Source organism: Psittacula echo (genome assembly GCF_963264785.1).
Source record: "Psittacula echo genome assembly, chromosome: 1".
In the NCBI taxonomy this organism is placed as follows: domain Eukaryota; kingdom Metazoa; phylum Chordata; class Aves; order Psittaciformes; family Psittacidae; genus Psittacula; species Psittacula echo.
Window position 1 is genome coordinate 76,676,480 of NC_137735.1, and position 19,154 is coordinate 76,695,633.

Below are 19,154 nucleotides of genomic sequence, written 5' to 3' on the forward strand. Positions count from 1 at the left end.
TAGGTACAGATGATTTTTATGAGCTTTTAATATACTGAAAGTTGGCTAAATCATCCTTAATAAGGATGATTCACCATCTTAATTCATCATCTCAGGAAATGGGGCCCTCTAAATTGTTTGCCTACCTCTTCAGGAAGTCTCAAAATACTGTGCAGCCAGTAGTCTCTCATTTGTGATGTCTCTATGCAAGTTTAGACCAAATCATTTTCCAGTTCAGGCTATCCCCAGCAGCTGTAAAGTTCAGTTTATACTAACAACACAGAACAACTCTCTTGAAGCAGAGATGGCTGATGAGCACTGCCCATACAAACATCATGGAATTGTTTACAAATCTACGTTATTTATGGTACCATGACTACTGCAACCCCATCTTGATGTAGGTGAAATTGAAGAACGTAATCGGGGTAAAAAAGAGGCAACATGACACAGCAAGTCATGGGCAAATGAGAACATGAAAGTAAATCCTGTCCTTCCTGAGCTCTAGTTTTTTGCTTACTCCTAAGAATGCATCCATATAGAGGTCATTTCTGTCAAACTATTTTTGTTAACTTCATGTCTTAAGGCTCAGGAAATGGGGCCCCCTAAATTGTTTGTCTCCATCTTCAGGAAGTCTCAAAATACTGTGCAGTCAGCAGTCTCTCATTTGTGATACAAAGCTGTTTACAATGCTTACACAGTTAGGCATGTCCTTTGACTCTACAGCATCCTGTTTAATGTTGGAGAATATCTATGTAACGTGTCTGCTACTGATACTTTCCTCCAGGTTTTTGATTTAATCTAGGTCCAGTTTTGTTACTATCAGATGTTTTTTTTATATATATTTTCCACAATGTATCAGCACAGCTGTCACTGGAGATGGAGTAATCACGTACATATCCTCTACTGTCTGGAGAGAACTTTGGCAGATTCTTTTTCCCTCTTTATGAATAACAGTGCCATTTTCTTGGTAAATGTAATGCAAAATCAGCCAGGGTAATGTACAAAAGCCTGCAGGTCAGCACAGATTACTACCACTTCTAAATTCATGTGCAGCCTGGTTGGCCAAAATGTGCCTAAGGACAGAGAAGGTTAAGGCTGCTACAGAGATTAAATCTAAGTATCACTGGTGTAATGCAAAACGCATGTGTGGCAGTAATCGGAGACAGCCATTCACAGCGAGATAAAGCTTTTGGCAGAGTTCAGCAATCTGGTCATGCTGTTCAGTGGAAAAGAGCTACACGCATGTCGAAGTGAACACAAAAAGTTGCAGGGCATTTTACCCAGCAAATTAGCACAGACAGCAAGCAGTTATGATGAATCATCCTGCAGCATTTTACAAGATTATTTAGGTAATAACAACAGGGGGCATGTATGCCTGCAGTTTACTGTGATCACTAGGGCAGCACGTCTCTATTGTTTCCCACTAACATTGTTTTGTGGGCTTTTTGACATTGCTTACAATGAAAATGTCATATAAACAAACGCATCAGTCATTAAAAAGAAGTATTAAAAGGACTTTTCTGTTACAAATTTAATTCAGAGCAGATCTCAATAAGTTTAAATTTTACCACTACTGAAAAGCTTATGCAAAGTGAAATTATATGGAAAATAAATTACGTGAAACACATAATTTGACAGCTGGACTGTGATTCTGGGACACTCATTACCAGATCTGACCATTAACTCAAACTCTTCCTTTCACTTCTGTTTTCAAATGCATTTTCAATTCCCTTTTTTTCTGTGACACAGTTTCAACAGATGGGCTAAAGAATGTTGCCCAGTCAAATTAGCCTAAAGCTTGATGACTAGAAGACTTCTCTGGGCATGGGAGACAAGGTTTTGGGTGCCTTCTGGATGCAAAAGTTACTGAATCTCAATTTTTTCAATGCTAGATGACTGTTCTCATATCACAGTATTAAATAAGTGAGCGTGGGCATCATCACCATCACATCTTTAGAAAAAGAAAAGTAAACCCCCCCTGTTCTTTAAAACAAAAGGATGTGAGTGAGCAAGGCATCTCCAAGGTAGAAGTTGCAGAAATACAATGTACCTAAGCTGCAGGACTTACAAATCCTTTTTTGGAAACTTAGATCTAGGCTGATTAGTCCAAGTTAATACAAAGTCCCTGGCAAGCAAGGATGGCATTGAAACAGTGCCAACTCCCAAGTGCAGTAGCCACAAGGGACAGCATCACCTTGCAAAACATCTTACAGTCACCCTGCATGGTCCCTGCAGCAAGCTTGTAACCAAAAAAGGAACCCTGGGCCAACATAGAATCATAGAATCATAGAATAGTTAGGGTTGGAAAGGACCTTAAGATCATCTAGTTCCAACCCCCCTGCCATGGGCAGGGACACCCCACACTAAACCATGTCACCCAAGGCCTCATCCAACCTGGCCTTGAACACCGCCAAGGACAGAGCATTCACAACTGCAACATGTAGCTTAAGCAAAATGCACAGCAAACCAACCACAGGACCCCTCAATGTAACCAAGTAATCAGTTACCACCCAGTGACTTCTTCTCATGCAGCAACTCTTTCTCTCCACCTTTCTCTCCTGTTTTAATGGATTATACTGCATTTCTGCAAAAACTGCAGTAATACTGCATTTAACAAAAAGTATCTATCTATACTCCGCTCTCATGAGACCCCACTTGGAGTACTGTGTGCAGTTCTGGTGTCCTTAAAGTAAGAAGCACATGGAGCTGTTGGAGCAGATCCAGAGGAGGCCACAAGGATGATAAGGGGGTTGGACCACCTCCTGTACAAAGTCAGGATGAGAAAGTTGAGGCTGTTCAGCCTGGAGAACAGAAGCTGTGTGTAGACCTCATAGCAGCCTTATAGTATATGAAGGGGGCCTACAAGGATGATGGAAAAGGACGCTTCATCAGCAACTATAGCAATAGGACAAGGGGTGATGGGTTTAAACTTAAACAAGGGAAGTTCAGGTTAGACATGAGGAAGAAGTTCTATACTGGGAGGGTGATGAAGCACTGAAACAGGTTGCTCAAAGCAGTGGTAAATGCTCTATCCCTGGCAGAGTTCAAGGCCACACTGGACAGAGCCTTGGTCTGTCCAACAACATGGTCTAGTATGAGGCATCCCTGCCCATGCCAGGGGGTTGGAACTACATGATCTTAAGGTCCTTTCCAACCCTAACCATTCTATGACTCTATATTTATTATATTTTTCTTTTATTTTCTCAGACAATGTTAGATCATTGCTTAGGTTGCTGCTTCATTACATGTAAGTCTATGGACTTTTTCACTAACATCTTCAAAGGCTTAAAGGAACATATCAGATCAAAGATATGCTTTAGCTCAGTGAATTTTCCTTGGTGGTAAGAGCACTGTTAACCTTTAAATATCTATTCCTGGTCTACCTGTCCACCAACTGGCAGATTACAACCAAGGAGTAGCTTACCTTGAGCAATAAAGCCGTGTTTTCCCTCAAATCGGATTTCAAGGAAGGGAGACTGTAAGGAATAATTAGCATCAAGCTGCTATTCCAATTACCAAGCCATCTGGTTTACATTTTTATGCACCAAGCAACATCAGATCATGAGTTTTGGATGAAGCCATTCATTGTGCAGGAGATACAGATAACTAGCATGAACTTTCAAGTATTGTTCTGCTCTTTTCTAATTTTTCGCCTAAAAAAAATAGCCAGTGCTGACAAACACAATAAGCAGTCCTTCTGGGCTCACTAATGACACAGAAAATACAGGGATTTTATTTAAATTGTACTAACAAATCCTTTCTTCACTTGTTTTCCTAGCTATTTTGCAGATGTTCCTACTGTCTGCCCATAAGCGATTTTTTAAAGGCCAATGGAACACAAAATAGTTTTCCCTGGTTTCTTAAGTGGCTGAATCAATGACCAAACTCTAAGAAACACCTAGGTACTTATTTGATGAGTGATATAAAAAATAATTAAGCAGGACTTTTCACCTTACATGTGATCTATGTGATGAATTGAGAGGAGCTTCTTTACATTTATAGTGGAATTCTATAAGCTTGGTTTTGTACCTGATACATCCCATGCCTAGCTCAATGCTGTTCTTGTGCAGACATCTTAATTGCTTTAAAGCTCTCAATTTTTAACAATCCATGCTACTCCTAGACTGTGCATGTTTCTTCTGCTATTAACCAGCAGAGCAGAGGAGTTCTGATGAAGACATCACAGAAAGTTCAGAAGTCAGGCATTTGTCTCCATGCTATAGGATTGGACTTCCCAAAGCAGCAGTGTGTAGTGAGAAGTGCAGGTAGTGGGGAGGAGGGGGGAGGAATGGCTCAGGGCATAGTCCTGCTGTGGACTGGGTGCCTCATACAATATTTTAGCTCATCAAATTGTCATGACACACTAGTGGCCATTTGGTCTTCCTTTTTTTTTGAAGAAAAGCATGCACAAATTTCTCAAAACACATGAAAAAGGATGTTTTTCTTGAAATAAATTACGTTCTTTGAAGAATTCCCCCTTCCATATGGGAATAGATATCTTATCTACAAAGTCATCCTTCATCATTTTAGGCTGTCCAATACTTGGGAGAAAGAATTTGAATATTTGGTATGCCTGTTTTCAGTAATGAGTATCGTTCTGACAACAGGGCACCTAACTTGCCTGGTGATCTAACTGTAGAGAAATATTTATAAACACTAGTTTTCAAGATGAAATTAAGAAATTCTTCATATTTTGCTTAAAATATTTCTAATGCTAATCATATACTTTTCACAATATATTTACCTCTTCAGCTGTTATACGTCTTAGGCATTATGTAAGCTGTACTGTATTCCTTGCAACACAATTAACTGAACAAGTCCATCATGGTTATATACCAGAAGCGACACAGTTAGAAAGCAATCATGAAATAACAATTGTCATCTAATATGTTGTGATTGTGCAACAATCAATAATCCTTATCTAGGTATATTTACTATGCTATCAATCTTCTGGACCCTTTTGCTTCATAGTACCTGATGACCCGTTGACAGTCTAAGTCTCCACTGATAAATCTGTTCAACTGTTCTTTAGAAGACCCATTCTGAATTTAAAGCTAAATTGTGGTATACTGGCTTAGTAAGTCTAAGCTACCTGGTAACTCCTTAGTTTTCCATTAATTTATTAACAGGAAAACTTCAGCTGTGACAGGAGCTAATGAACTGGATTAATATTTGTCTTTTCAAATTATCATCCTTCAGGTTGGAGATTAAGTTGAGCTGGATTCTTACCTGTTAACACTGCAACATGACATCATCCAGCACTATACAGTTTTCAAGGCTTGGAAAACTCATCAGTATCTGCTCTTTCTGATTCTGAAACAGGATTTCTGTCTCAATTTGAAAATGAACACTTACTAAAAATAAGTGTTCAACAGTCAAATTGTCTTTAGTGCAACAGCAAGGTTGCATTAAATGTTTACCAAGGTAAACATCAAAACCTGGCATCAAGTTAAGTATTTCCTTCATTCTGGAACAATGTTTTTAAAACTAGCAAAAATAAATGCACATGAAATTTGTCTAAACTAAAGCATGTAACAGTAAAAGGAATTCACTCTAGTTCAAGACCAGACTGAAAGGGTAAGATAACGTGTTTGGTTGCCATCTCCCGGTAGTTTAGAGGTAAAACCATCACAAATGTCTTGCTAAACCTTTTTCCTATGTATCCTTTAGAATTATGTCATGTCCCTTTGTGAAGCCTACTTACAAGTATTAGAAGTTATAGCGCAGCTTATTAGCCCATACTTACTTTAAAAAAAAATTCTTTTAATTAAGACTTAAAATTCAAGACAAGCCTTCCTAGTTGCACCACTCTTTTGCTGCTGTTGGTGAAAGAATACAGTACTGCTGTTTGTAATAATATTCCATGGTTCATGTTTTTAAAAATAGCACCAGCCAACTTGAAAAGAAATGTTATAGTTATTTTGACAGTTGACACAAAGTACCTGTACCTACCCTGCAAACTTTAATACTACTGACTGTTGGAAACAAATTTGAACAACAACAACAAAGAAAATTAGTTTTGTAATACAATGCCTATCAAAAAGTGCAGTATTTTATATTCATGCTAGAGTTAATTCCAGATAATAATAAATCACCAAAGGAATTTTTGGATGAGAGCTGTGAAGATGCAGTGGAAGCAGTAAAGAAGCTCATGCACAGCAAAGTGGTTTAAAGATAGGAAAGTGATTTAAAGACTTGGAAGATTTATAAATAACTCTTACATAAAGGAACAGTGACGGTACTTGGTTGTGCCGGTGGCCTACCCTATGTTCAGGAAAAGCTTTTCCTGGGAACCACCCAAATGTCAAAACCTGTATAGCACCGAAGATAAACAGCTAAAAGAGAAAAATATGTTTGACCAAAAAAATCATGGCAGTTCTGCCAACTGACACCTGCCGCACCCAGTATGACCTACAAACTCCACAAGCTGGGCTGAGGAAGCGAGGGAACAGAACATCCAACCTGCAGAAAAAAGAATGAACTCAACACCTACCCTGATTTTTGAATGCTGGCAAGAACAGGGGTAGACAGCATTCTAATAGACTAAGGAGAATTAAAGTGATGCACAGAAAATAGGGAAGAAGGCAAAAGGGCTAGCTACTTCTACGGGCTTAAAAGCACAGAATTGCCTCCTAAAATGTAGGAAGAAATTACCCAGAAGAGCTTGAGATCTACCAGAAAAAGAGAAGCACTAAGGCTCTGTTGACCAAAGTAAGACTTCCTTTCTCTGCACAGGAAAAACTAGTTTTACTGAGGCTTAATATGACAATTTGTTAATGTGATACGAGAGCTTTTGTAGCAAACAGAACATTCATTTTATAGACCATTTTGCTATGCTGGAAGGAGAGACCTGTCCACATCATCCTGAGGGTAAAACAACAACAACTGGGAATGAACTCTGCAAATGGATTATGTCTTCTAGTCTGCTGAACAACTATGGGAATGTGACCTGGATAGCTTTAAAAGGAGTGAAGGCATACCAGTGATCTGGATTGTTCCAGGTTCACTGTCAGTTGCCATGGGGAAGCAATCATTAAATGTCGCAAAAAAGCCAAGCTAAACATGGGACATTTTCTTCCACATAAAGAGAATAATAATAAAAAAAATGTCATAACATCAAATTATAATTGAGAAACAGAGCAATTACTAGAGAATTGTAAAAGACTTAAATGAAACACAACTGGGATTTCACATTCCTTATGAAAATTAAGGTTTTAGAATGAGATAATTAAAGCAAGGATAGCCAGCTCCTGATGTGCCAGAATATATAACTCAGCCTGTCATCTACATTTCCAAGACTCCCTCAGAGCTGGTCAGGAAGCCTACTGTCAGCCACACATATCATTCACTAATACACAGCAGTCTCCCTGCAGCCTTCCTCTTATTGTGTAGTGGGACATGTCATAACACAAACTATAGGTGGGTTACCATCGCAGAGAGTGTGCATACATACACTTGTACCAGTCACACTTGTCTGGGCTATGATCAGGTGATAATTACAGACTAGTTACACGACAGATAAACACACAGTACCTGGGTGCCTCTGTTGGGGGATACTGGATTGACCTGGAAGAGAAGCTGAGTCACACCAACCTAAACGAAGTGGAGAAAATAAAGATAAGTCTTGTGGATCTTAGGAGATCTTACTCTTAGTAGATAACTCTTAGTAGATAATCAGAGAACACAAAGAGAAAAAGCAGCAAACACACACTGTCAGATAACTAAATCTTCATGCAAGCGAATTATTGTCAGGGGAAAGTGGAGGAACATCTTTATGACATGAGAAGTAAAAGAGGCTAAGATAACAGAAGAAACAGAAGATTAAGAAAGACACTACTTAGTGGACTTAAAAGACTGACCTTTTCGAAATTAATTAATTGGCCAAGGAAAAATAATGTGTTAAAAGACAAAGGGAAATACTAGGAGCTGAGGAGAGAGAAGTACTGAAAATATGCAGCTCTTCCCATTACATTGCAGCATATATAAGTACTAACACATCGTAAAAGGGTAATGTATTTCTCTAAAGAGAGAGAGAAAAATCAAAATTCAAAAATGCAAAGGTGTTCTTAGGGTTGTTGGGTATTTGTGGAGAGGTGGTTGTGTTTTGGTTTTTGTTTGGGCTTTTTTTGTTGTTGAAGGCAGAGGGGAACACATGGACATCAGGGCAGAAACCAGTGTTAACTGCAATACAGAACTAAGGATAGAGAACTGATCCAAACCTGAAATACCACACGTCAGGTTTACTGAAGGAAGCTCAGAATTTTAACAGAGGTACTAGGGATCACCACCAGCTCTCAATACCTGTCAGATCAATGCTGGCAGAAATAAAGAAGATGCAATTAAGTCTGTTGTTGATAAACGTATCTGGCCAGTCACATCAACAACAGATCTTTAAGCCACACTGAAATGTGGCAAAATACATCTGGTAAATCAAGAAGCGTTTTAACTTTTTCTTCCATTTGGTTTTAACAGTAAAACAGCTAGAGGAGAAATGTGCAATTATTAATCAAAAATGAGCAGCTGTCCAAAAACCTCAAGAGGAAGCAAAATGAATGAAAACTCAAGTAAGGGGGGAAAAAAAAGAAAAAAAAAAGTGGGGGTGAAAGGATGAGACTATTTCAGAACAGATGAAGAGTAGCATCCTAGTACATAAGGTCTGAAGCAAAACAGCTGATACTTACAGCTATATCTCCTTCTAAAAGCTGGGACTCAGATGAAAAATGCTTCTACTACCATAAGGCTTTGAAATACAACAATCAAAATATTTTATTCAGAAGACTAACATATAACACAACCGCTAATGATCGAGACCCAGGATAAAGGTCCTCCAGATTACTAACTAAATTATTCAGACTTCAGCATGATTTCAGGATATCCTATTGGTTTTAATAACAGCACAGTGAACACTGAAACAAACTGTAATTCCTCTTAGAGCCAAAATTGGAACCAACAGAAAGTCTTACCTTTTTGGTTTGTTTTTACCATTTATTATGACAAAATAAACAATTGTGGCATTGACTCACTCTTTAGCAGCTGGTCTACTGAACTACGTAATGACCATGCAGTTTTTATCCTAGGCTTAAGTATCAGTTTTGAATGTCATTTTCATTTGAAGCCTGTTCTGATACATTTGTTTTGAGGTCAATAAGGACATCTAATACAGGTATGTCACGGATGATAATGTCTACTCATCCCAGAACCTTCAGAAAACTGTATTCAGTGAAGGATTTCATTTGCAGCTCTTCCATTCCCAACAAATCCATTCATTTTTCACTTATTTTCCTATTGATTGCTAGTAAGTATCTGGCCAGCTCACTGGTTGGCCACAGGCTTAGTATCCCAGCACACTACAGCTTCCCCTCTTCCTGATTCTATTTAAATATTTCAGCACTTCACATGTACTTGCTGTTTCACTCTGTCTCTTATCTGCTAACCTCTGACAGACTCCTCCTTATGATAGTTACAGCTAGCTGCAGTGTCTTCCTTGCTGTCCTTGTAATAACACGATTGAGGTGCTTTTACCAAAACCAGCAACCGCCCTGTGGCAGCCTCACCACAAGGGTGGGTGTTCCCTGAGTGATGAGCTTGTGGGTTCCCTACATTTCCAAATGCCTCTTAAACCCTTTCTTTTCATGTTACCTGCTAACCTACAGATTTAAGGGAAGTGTTCCATCCGGCTTTCCGAGGTTCTCTGCCTGCCTTTTGACAGCATTCGCAGAACAGACCACTTCTATTTTCAATAGCTACTGCCCAGTTTACACAGTGAGTGCTACCAAAAATCACTCTTAAAAAGAGGTACTCGCTTAATTTCATTTGTACCTGTAAAGTATCATTTTCTAAGTTCAGAAGTGCCTTCACAGGTACGAATGTGTATGAACAGCCTCTGAAACCGACCTTCCACAGCATTTCCATGGTGAGGACTCGCTGCACTCACACGCTGCGTTTCCCTCAGCTAAACACAACAGCACTGCGAGCTGATGCAAAGTTTAACACGAGAAGACCCTTATTTCCCTAACAGATCGCTGCCGCCCAGCGCCCGACAGCGCTTTCTGCTGGCAAACAGCTCCACACCCCCACCCCACCATAAAACAACGTTACAGAACTTTCCATCACGCCCCCCGACACTACCTCCCGCCTCTCTCGCGCATAGCGCCCGCCGGGCATGCGCGCACGCGTTAAAAGTCCACTCCCCAACGGTCGTGCGCAAGCTGGGAGGAGGTAGGTGCGGGTTGGTTGGTGTGCGCGTGCGCGGAGGCAGTGGCCGCCTGAGGAGCCGGGAAGAGGCGGTGCGGCGCGGTTTGAACCGGACGGCGGGAAAGCAGCGTCGGCTCAGCTGCCATGGCCAAGCAAGCGGGTCGGGACCAGCAGGGCATCACTTTGCGGGGCAGCGCCGAGACCGTCGCCGAGTTTTTCTGTAAGGGCCTGCCAGAAGGGACTCGCGGGGGGCTCCGGGACCAGGCTGGGAAAAAAAAATGGACTGGCGGCTCAGGCCTTTTGTAGGGTGACATGGCCGCCGGCAGGGAAGGGGGACGGCGTCTGCCTCACGTACACACCCCCTACCTTCCCCTTCTCCTTGTTGCAGCCTATGGAATCAACAGCATCCTTTATCAGCGGGGCATCTACCCCCCCGAGACTTTCACCCGCGTCCAGAAGTATGGGCTCACTCTCCTCATCACCACCGACCCCGAGCTGAAGAACTATCTCAACAACGTGGTGGAGCAGATGAAAGGTGGCGGAGGCCTGGGCTGGGCCGGGGAGCTGAGGGGGGTTCTTCAGGCTGCCAAGCTAGTACTGCTGGCAGAAGGCTGCCAAGCCCTTCTTGACGTGTTTCTGCCAGTGCTCATCTTTTGCACGCTGCAAGTAACTGCTGTGTACTCTTTCAGAGTGGTTGTACAAGTGCATTGTGCAGCGCCTGGTGGTGGTGATCTCTAGTATTGAAAACAATGAGGTTCTGGAGCGGTGGCAGTTTGATATCGAGTGTGACAAAACTGCAAAGGATGAGAAGTGAGTAACAGTGTTCCTCTACGTCTGCTCTTCCCGTTATCTAGTAGCTGTGCAGATATAAGATGATACATGCCATGTGCATCTGTGCCGTTCTGGTTCCTCAGAGCAGTTGAGATAGGTGTTGCTCACCGAGCATGGGAGATGTGTCTTTAAACCTTATAAAGCCTTCCTTCTTTCTTACTGCTCATTCTTATGTTTGTCTGTAAACCGTAAACTGTATGAAGGAAGCAAACATAATCCTCATGTGGTTTTTTTTTCTTCTGTAAAGCATCAGATCAGAACTTGATTTTTAATCTTCAACAAAGTATATATAATCCTGTACCAGGTATATGCCCTTAAGTACTACTACTTTGCTGTTGCTACATCAAAATGTTTTTACCCATTCTGGACTGAGAATAAATGTCACAGTTCCTTACAAATACTGTGAAGCTTCACAACAGTAAAGGTAAACTATCACTTAACTTTTCTAAGCCTACCTATCCTAGGCCTTAGTCACTAATACAAAAATTCTGTAACAGACCAATAGAGCTGAATTCGGAGAACTATATTTGAAGAAAACTGTCAGGATGGTAGAAACTTTAGTTCTTAACAGAGTTTTCCTATTTTTCCAGTGAACCGCGAGAAAAATCTCAGAAAGTTATTCAGGATGAAATTCGATCTGTTATTAGACAAATCACTGCCACAGTAACTTTTCTGCCACTGCTGGAAACTGCCTGTGAGTATTGACTTCACTAAAGAAATCGGTTACTTTTTCTGGAAACCTCAACCTTCCTACTTTAGAAAATATTTTCTGCTTTGAGGCTTTTTAGTTATTGCATGTCATGTACCACCACATTTCTGGGACCGCATTTTGTTAGACTGAGACGAGGACAGAACTCAGAGTAGCTTAACTAAATGAAACTAGTATATGTACTCTGAGGAATGTAAGCTATCATAAATAATTATTTTGTGGCTAGCTGTGGGCAGGCTTGTATATGAATTCATATGAAGTGCTCCACAACATTTTAACGTGTTTTAAACAAAAAAAACTTGCATCACACTTGCTTGAGAAAACTAAAATGGCTACATACGAATATAACCAGGACTTGCTTTTCATGTTTCAACTATTCCTTTTCCCAGAACTAGTATCAGTGTAATTTCTGTGAACCTTGGCACATGTCTCAACTCTAGAAGATGTGCTTTACTCTCAAATATGCCATCTTCTTATGCATGAGTTAATTTGTTCCTACTTATTTACAGGTGCCTTTGACTTGCTGATATACACAGATAAAGATTTGGCAGTGCCAGAAAAGTGGGAAGAGTCAGGACCACAATTTATAGCCAATTCAGAAGAGGTTCGTCTTCGTTCCTTCACTACTACAATCCACAAAGTGAACAGCACAGTGGCTTACAAAAAAGATTCCTTCCCATAAGACATGGAGCAGGGAGTTGTACATACTGTTACCTTGTATAGTTTCTGTTCCTAGGGCAGCTAAGTCATGAACACATCATTACTGTTGCTTTTCTGATGATACAGGAAAAAAGCAATGTGCTTGTGATGATGTGGGGTAACACTAGACCAAGCTGACATTGTTTCTAAAGGTCTAAATAAGGTATTAATTATGATATTTCAACTCTTAAAACATATGAGCTAAATTACTAGTGTGTTAAACATGCACATTAATAGAAAAACTGCCTGAATCTGACATTAACTGCTAGATTGTCCTCAGATCCTGCTACTTCAGTATTTCTTATAAACTGCAATCTATTAGCAGGCTTAAGTTCACTCTCAGAAAATCTCACTCCTGACATGCCAGTTTTTTGTGTAAAAGCCTGGTCTGTTTTATTACCAGAAACAATCCTAAAACAAATTGGCAGAACAATTCCAAAGTGACTTGTACCTCTTTACCAATGAAAGCAGCTTGTTTATCAGGAAAATCCTACAGATGAAGCCTTGTATATTGATGACTGTTGGGCTCTAGATTGGGGGATGGTGTTTTACTAAGTATGTATATGTCTGTAATGTCTGTCAAGCATTGTCTATGTCTGTAATACTTCTACAAAATAAAGCTTGAAACTCTATAGTGTTCTCTAATACACTCTGCAGTACTTCATTCTTTAGATGGTTTTACAAATGCTACATTAAATTTACAACTACTGTAGAACTAATCCCTTAAAGGCATTGTAACTGTTTCCTTTCAGTCTCAAAATGAGTGTTGTGGAGTCACTCTGAAATCCATTCATGGATTAATTGTTTGCCTCCACTTAGGTCTTCAAGGAACAGTATAGTCGGTGACTTAATGATTCAGCACAGTGCCTTCCATATTTGTTAAACAGCACTCCTCCTGTGTTCTTGGCACATTTTTACACTAGAAGAAACTAGAGATTTAAAAACAAATGTTCAGGCTCTTCAGTGTTTTTTGTTCATGTCCTTCACCAATCTCTGCTGAAACAGAGTATTTACCTCTTTCCACTCTTCTAGAGTAATATACACACAATTCTTCCTGCTATAAGAGTGTATTTTTTAAAGTTTATTAAAAAAAAACACACAACTTTAAAAATGTACTCTATCACTCTATTACAAAGTTTCTGAGCTCTATCAGGAAATAGTTCTCTCCAGCAGTGTGAACCTAGTACAAGTGAAAATGCAGCCTTCTGTAAACCACTAGCATGAAAATCATTGCTTTTTAAAAGAAATACAATCTACATACTTCAAAAACATTACATTGTTCACTACTAGGGCTTGCACTGCAGCAACATAGGAACACCTGTTTCCTTCTGCCTGTCAGCAATGTATGTTAAAGAGATGACTGCACCACCCCTTTAGCCTTAAGGAAGTGCACTTCAAGGCATGAAGCTTCAAGTGTTTCCACTGGGGAGTACAGGATGGAAAGTGTGAGTGGAAATCAAATGTACCACATTTAAATCAGCAACTGACAACCACTGCTTTATACCAGATATGAGACCGGGAAGTGACAGGTACAGAGCCAGCGGTAATGAGTATTAAAAAAATTGTTTTACAGAGATGCAGAAGTCAGATTGCTCCAGGGAGTTCAAGTCACTTCTTCCTTGTACCAAGCACAATTTATTTGCTTTAAGAAGGACCAGCCCAAAGTCCCATCTCCATAACCATCTGTGTATTTTTTCTTTATAGAGAAACATACATAAAAATATATACAGTCAAGAGCTAAAGTGTATCATTGGACAGAGATAACATCCATTAGAACTGCATGTGAGAAGGAACAGGGTCCAAATCCTTAAGTTTTCACAAAGACCCTGCAGAACAGCAAAGAAAAAAAAGAAGTCACATGAATGCAGTCTTCCAGGAGCCAGACCCGTATGGAGGTATCCAATAGATTTGCTGACACCCAATGGGACCCACATTCTCCATTATTTTCCCTACCATACACATCACTCCTGTAGAGTGAAGAATCAAAAAGAAGCCCCCCTCATGTCCTGTGGCAGTTATTCTTAGGAAACTTAATAAAGGGTAAGATTCAGAAGTCACACAACAAGCATTCCTCACCTGACTAGTTCAGCTGACGTATAAGCTGGTTGATTGCTTCGCCTCTGCAGCCAGGCTTACCCATTTCCTTGAGGAAACCTACTTTGTTACGTGAAGCATGGCGAGCCACTGACAGATGGAATGGCCACAGAAAATTTGTGACTTTCTTGAAATGCTTCCCAGCTGAATGGATCTCATGAATAAGGTCTTCCAGGCAAATAATACCACAGTCCCCTGCAGAAAAAACCAAAATTAAAAACCAACCAACCAGAAAACAGTAAAATACAAAAAGCTGCCTGCTGCCTGCTCCCTATCCCCCCCCCCCCCAAGATGCCAGCTGTATTATCTCTCCTCACACTACATCAGAATTGCCATGCCTCCATATACAGGTATTGCAAGTTTTCTCCCTCCCTCTTAGGTCATATTGCAAACTCATAACATCCTCCTCCTTCCTCGATTCATTTCTTCATTCTCCTCCTCACCTAAATGTTCCTCTATCAGCATATTGTCTGTTAGAGGCATCCTCTTTTTCTTAATCTTGGCTTGGCCCCGTTTCAGGATGAGCTCTCGTATAGATTTCAGGTTAGGGTGCCTGTACAAAAGAAAAAATCAGATCTTTTAACAAAGAGACATGAGACACAGGGAAAGCCTATCCTACTTCTATGGTGGGAAAGTGACTAAGTTATATTTAGAACAATGAGAAAAGGGACAATAGTGAGTTTTAGGTATAAAGCTGACGAAGCCTGGGCCATTAACGGAAAAGCCAGCTATGGATTTGTGATACCAAGTGGAGAATCAAAAAACTACAACCTTTACATGTAAACTATTACCAAGTCACAGGACTGGTACCTACCCCCACGCCACATATGGTTCTACAATCCGCAGCATCTTCAGCAATAATGGAGTCAGTTTAACAAATATTCCAGTAAAGGTTCTTCTGAGCCGCAGCAACTCTATCACTCTTCTTACTCTCTTGCTCACCCCCTTAATACTGAGTCAGAAAACAAATACTATTAGTAACCAGGTTTCTCTAATACAGCAACAAAAGGCCTCAGATTACCTGAAAGGAGATATGTCTAGGTTGATCATGTTTCCTTTGCTTAGACATGATATGACAGCTACACATGGTAGCAGTAATAAAGGTAAGGAGCAACACAAGTTTCTTACTCTGCAATCCGCACAACAAAGGCTAGTTTGTGCTCCTGAGGTACAGCCATCTGCACAGGTCTCTGTTCCATGCGCCTCAGCCGGGTGTCATCTCTGTGTTTGCGCCATGAATCTTGAACAAAAGCCTCCAGGCGTTTAAACTGGAGCTGTTTTCCCTTCTGGTGCTAAAGGCAAAAGGATAAAAGGTCAACACCTTTCCCAGCAGTCTCAGGGGTTTGCATCTCCAAAGGCCAAATGAAATTCAAAACCTGATGAACTATACTCTTCCAGTTCTGAAGAAAAGTAATAAGAAAATAAAATCGATAATCTAAGCCCAAAAGAGACAGAACTGAGGAACAACATAAAAATTTACAAGTAGCTAGCTAGAATTCATGAACAGTGAACTGACAGGTTTTTTCCCCCAAGAAAAAAATACATTAGAAAAAACACAGCAAGACCTAGAATACTTCTAGGCATACCAGAAATCAAATGGAAGCATCAGCAGCCACAGACAAGACAGATCTTCACAACTGCATACACAGCTCAGCCAGTCACTGAGAGAGCCAGAAACAACATATGTGTCTGCAGAACACATGCTACAGCAATACCCTGGTGTGACTCAAAATTACCATCCCACAGAATAAAACCAGCTTCAAAGTCCTCTTCTATTAAGGCAGACATACAACAAAACAAACAACATCCAAGCATTCAAATAACTATTAAGTATCACTAACTTAAATACAGAACATCCAGAGCACTTAAAAAAAAAAAATAATTCATAATTATGGGAAAATTTAGGGCTTTTTTGTTTTTTAAAGATGTTTAAATGCCTATCCTTAGCTCAGGAACAAGTACATCCACCTAAATCATATGGTAACTACCTTGCATATTCAACTCCTAATATTTTACACGCACTACTGTCTAAATTATTATGCCATTTTAAATGAAAGGATCTGATGTTATGTGTCTTCTATTTCACCTTATATATCACCTATAAAATTATTCTGAATTTTCAAAACGAGAAGCCCTATTCAAAATCTCATCACTAAGGTAATTTTTCTAATGAGAATCTTACATGTGCCTATTTAAAATTATTGCTTATGCTTCCATTTCCACCTTAGAAATACAGCAAGCCACTGAGATATTTAAAAACACAAATGCAGTATCTACCACAAATGGCTGGAGCTTTGCACATAACTGCATCAAATCCACAGAACAGTCACCGGAAAAGCTTTAAACCACTTCCAAGACAGGCAGCACATTTCTCAGCAATTCTGAAATATAAAGGTTTGCTGCGCTCTGCCAGCCAGAAAGCCACATGCTGCGTGCAAGGAGTCTCTGTATTAGGAACACGTGCCACCCCACACGCAGAAAAAGGCTTCATGATGACCTATGCTCTAACAGATTTACCTAGCTCATGACAGATAGCTAACTCTAAACGTGCTCCAGAAAAGCACACCTTCTCCATCAAGGTTTATGGTGCAAAGGTGAACTAATTTCAGACAGTCTTAATCCCATGGCAACAAAACAACTCAGAAGTATTACATTTTATCACGTGTGGCTGTACAAACAAGCACCCTGGTAATCCCTGATCTAAGAGGAACAACTCAGTCTTCATTAAGACCGTGTTTCAGTATAACAAGCCAAAAAAGTTTTGTCCTCTTTAGAGGCTTCAGAAACACATGGAGAAAATGTTCAACCACTTAAGAAACGGACTCATACTTCCCCTCAGGAGATAACTCAAAGGATCATCAAGCTATCGATACAGTGTCAGCACCTAGCTTTTGCCCACCCGCAGAGCTCGGGCATCTTTCTCGCAGAGAAAGCTCATCACTCAGCTTTTGCCCACCCGCAGAGCTCGGGCATCTTTCTCGCAGAGAAAGCTCATCACTCAGATCATTTGTACGCCTGCAGGGAATCACGATTTCCTCCTCCGAAAGACATGGACAGACGGCTGCAGCAGCGCTGCAGATCGGCTTTGGATTGCAATTCCTTACAACCAGGCTCCCGCCGCCGGTCGCCAACTCCTCCACGCCGTCAGCTCCCGGCTGCACCGCCGGGCCGGGGACCCCCGCCCCGCATTCCTCCGGCGAGCCCGTACCTTGCGCTTGTTAAGGAGCGCCTGCTTGGCCTGGGTGGCCTTGATGGCCTGGTAGGCCTTCCTCTTCTTCAGCAAGTTCTCCGGCACCAGCGGGATCCGCCTCCTCGGCCTGCGGGGAGGGAGAAGTCGCTCACATCCAACACCGCCGCACCCCGACCCGCCGCAGCCCCCGGCCCTGCCACCGCGCAGTCCTCGCGGATGGCCGCGGATACCCGCCGATACCCGCCCGGCCACCACGCCACACTCACTCCTCCTCCATCTTGCCTGGGTGCCACTGCCGCGCGTGCGCCGGGACGGTGTGCTAGCAGGCGGGGCTGTGTGATAGCCGGGCGGCCGGCGCTCTGCGGCTCCTCCCCGTCGTTTACCCCATGACCTGAAGCGCACCGAGGCGTTTGCATGGGAAGGGAGGCGCAGGGGGAAGAATGGCTCCTTGTTATCCAGACCATACTGTGTCGGAGGGAAGGAGTGCGAGGGGAGTGGGGGCGCTCTGAAAGCCTAAAATCTAACGGTGAACCCTGGAGAGCCATCCTGCCTCATCAGGGACTGCTTTGACACCAGGTGCCTTCTCTGCCTCGCTTCAGAGTTCCCAAAGAATGCTGGATGGGAAAAAAGTAATAATAAAATAATTTTTAAAACGTGTTATCTGTAAGTCCCCTCAGCTCTTCCAGCTCCTGTGGCAGCCCCTGCCCATGCCATGGTGACATTGTGGAGGGAACCAGGGTAGGATCTCCCTTTTCCCATACCCTTCACTGATACCAGACAGAAATACTGGCCGCTGCATGGCAGCGGGACAGCTGCCAGATGGCTGCGCTGGAAGTTATGCATCAGGCTCAGACCTGCCACGTGTGTTGTGGGAGCAGGATAGAATCCATGTTTGACAATACTTCAGGCCCTAAGCACCTTCCCGCTGCTGCTTCACCCCACTTAAGATGTATCAAGGTCAGTGTCACCCCTGTTGTGAGTGCCAAGGAATAGAATAACAGGCTTGCAGGGCTGTTGCCCCTAGCAGCTTGTGTGGTCATGTCCAAAAGTCACTCTTGGGGTGTACATGTCCCTCTCCCTAACTCTTCTGGTATGAGACAGATGTCTCACCACACCAGAGGCCTGTGAGGAGGGAAAAAGCCTTTTCAGAAAGAGCTTGTCTTTCAGCCTCTCACCAGAACACCCTAGGTATCTTCACCAGAAGAAATTGTCAGTTTTCTCTCCCTCCCTGGTGGCTTCCAAGTCCTGCCCCCAAACAGCAGGTCCTGCCTGAAGGTGCAAGTAGACCCAAGTGAGGGCTCGTGTGCCACACAGCACATATGAAGTGCAGGTGGGCAGCTGATCACAGCCACTTTTGAGGAAAGGATCTCTAATGTGGCCAGGGTCCTTGTCCTGGTTTCAGCAGTAGCAGTCATTTTTCTCCTTCTTAGTAGCTGGCACAGTTCTGTGTTTTTGACT

At 41.8% G+C, this 19,154-nt stretch overlaps 2 protein-coding genes across 2 annotated transcripts; one reads left to right on the top strand and one right to left on the bottom strand.

Moving 5' to 3' along the window:
* Positions 1-10,317: 10,317 nt before the first annotated feature.
* On the top strand, positions 10,318-12,395 carry MAD2L1 (mitotic arrest deficient 2 like 1; the record flags this gene model as incomplete). The annotated part of the gene is made up of 5 exons (XM_080613660.1): positions 10,318-10,393; positions 10,562-10,708; positions 10,863-10,983; positions 11,595-11,698; positions 12,223-12,395. The coding sequence occupies 5 exons, from the start codon at positions 10,318-10,320 to the stop codon at positions 12,393-12,395; spliced, it is 621 nt and encodes a 206-aa protein (XP_080469786.1).
* A 1,075-nt stretch (positions 12,396-13,470) lies between these two features.
* Positions 13,471-17,992, bottom strand: RPL7L1 (ribosomal protein L7 like 1). The gene is made up of 7 exons (XM_080626156.1): positions 17,963-17,992; positions 17,715-17,823; positions 15,635-15,798; positions 15,321-15,458; positions 14,950-15,059; positions 14,489-14,701; positions 13,471-14,238 (listed from the first exon to the last, which is right to left on the bottom strand). The coding sequence occupies exons 1-6, from the start codon at positions 17,971-17,973 to the stop codon at positions 14,493-14,495; spliced, it is 741 nt and encodes a 246-aa protein (XP_080482282.1). The 5' UTR covers positions 17,974-17,992; the 3' UTR covers positions 13,471-14,238; positions 14,489-14,492.
* Between the last annotated feature and the right edge of the window lie 1,162 nt (positions 17,993-19,154).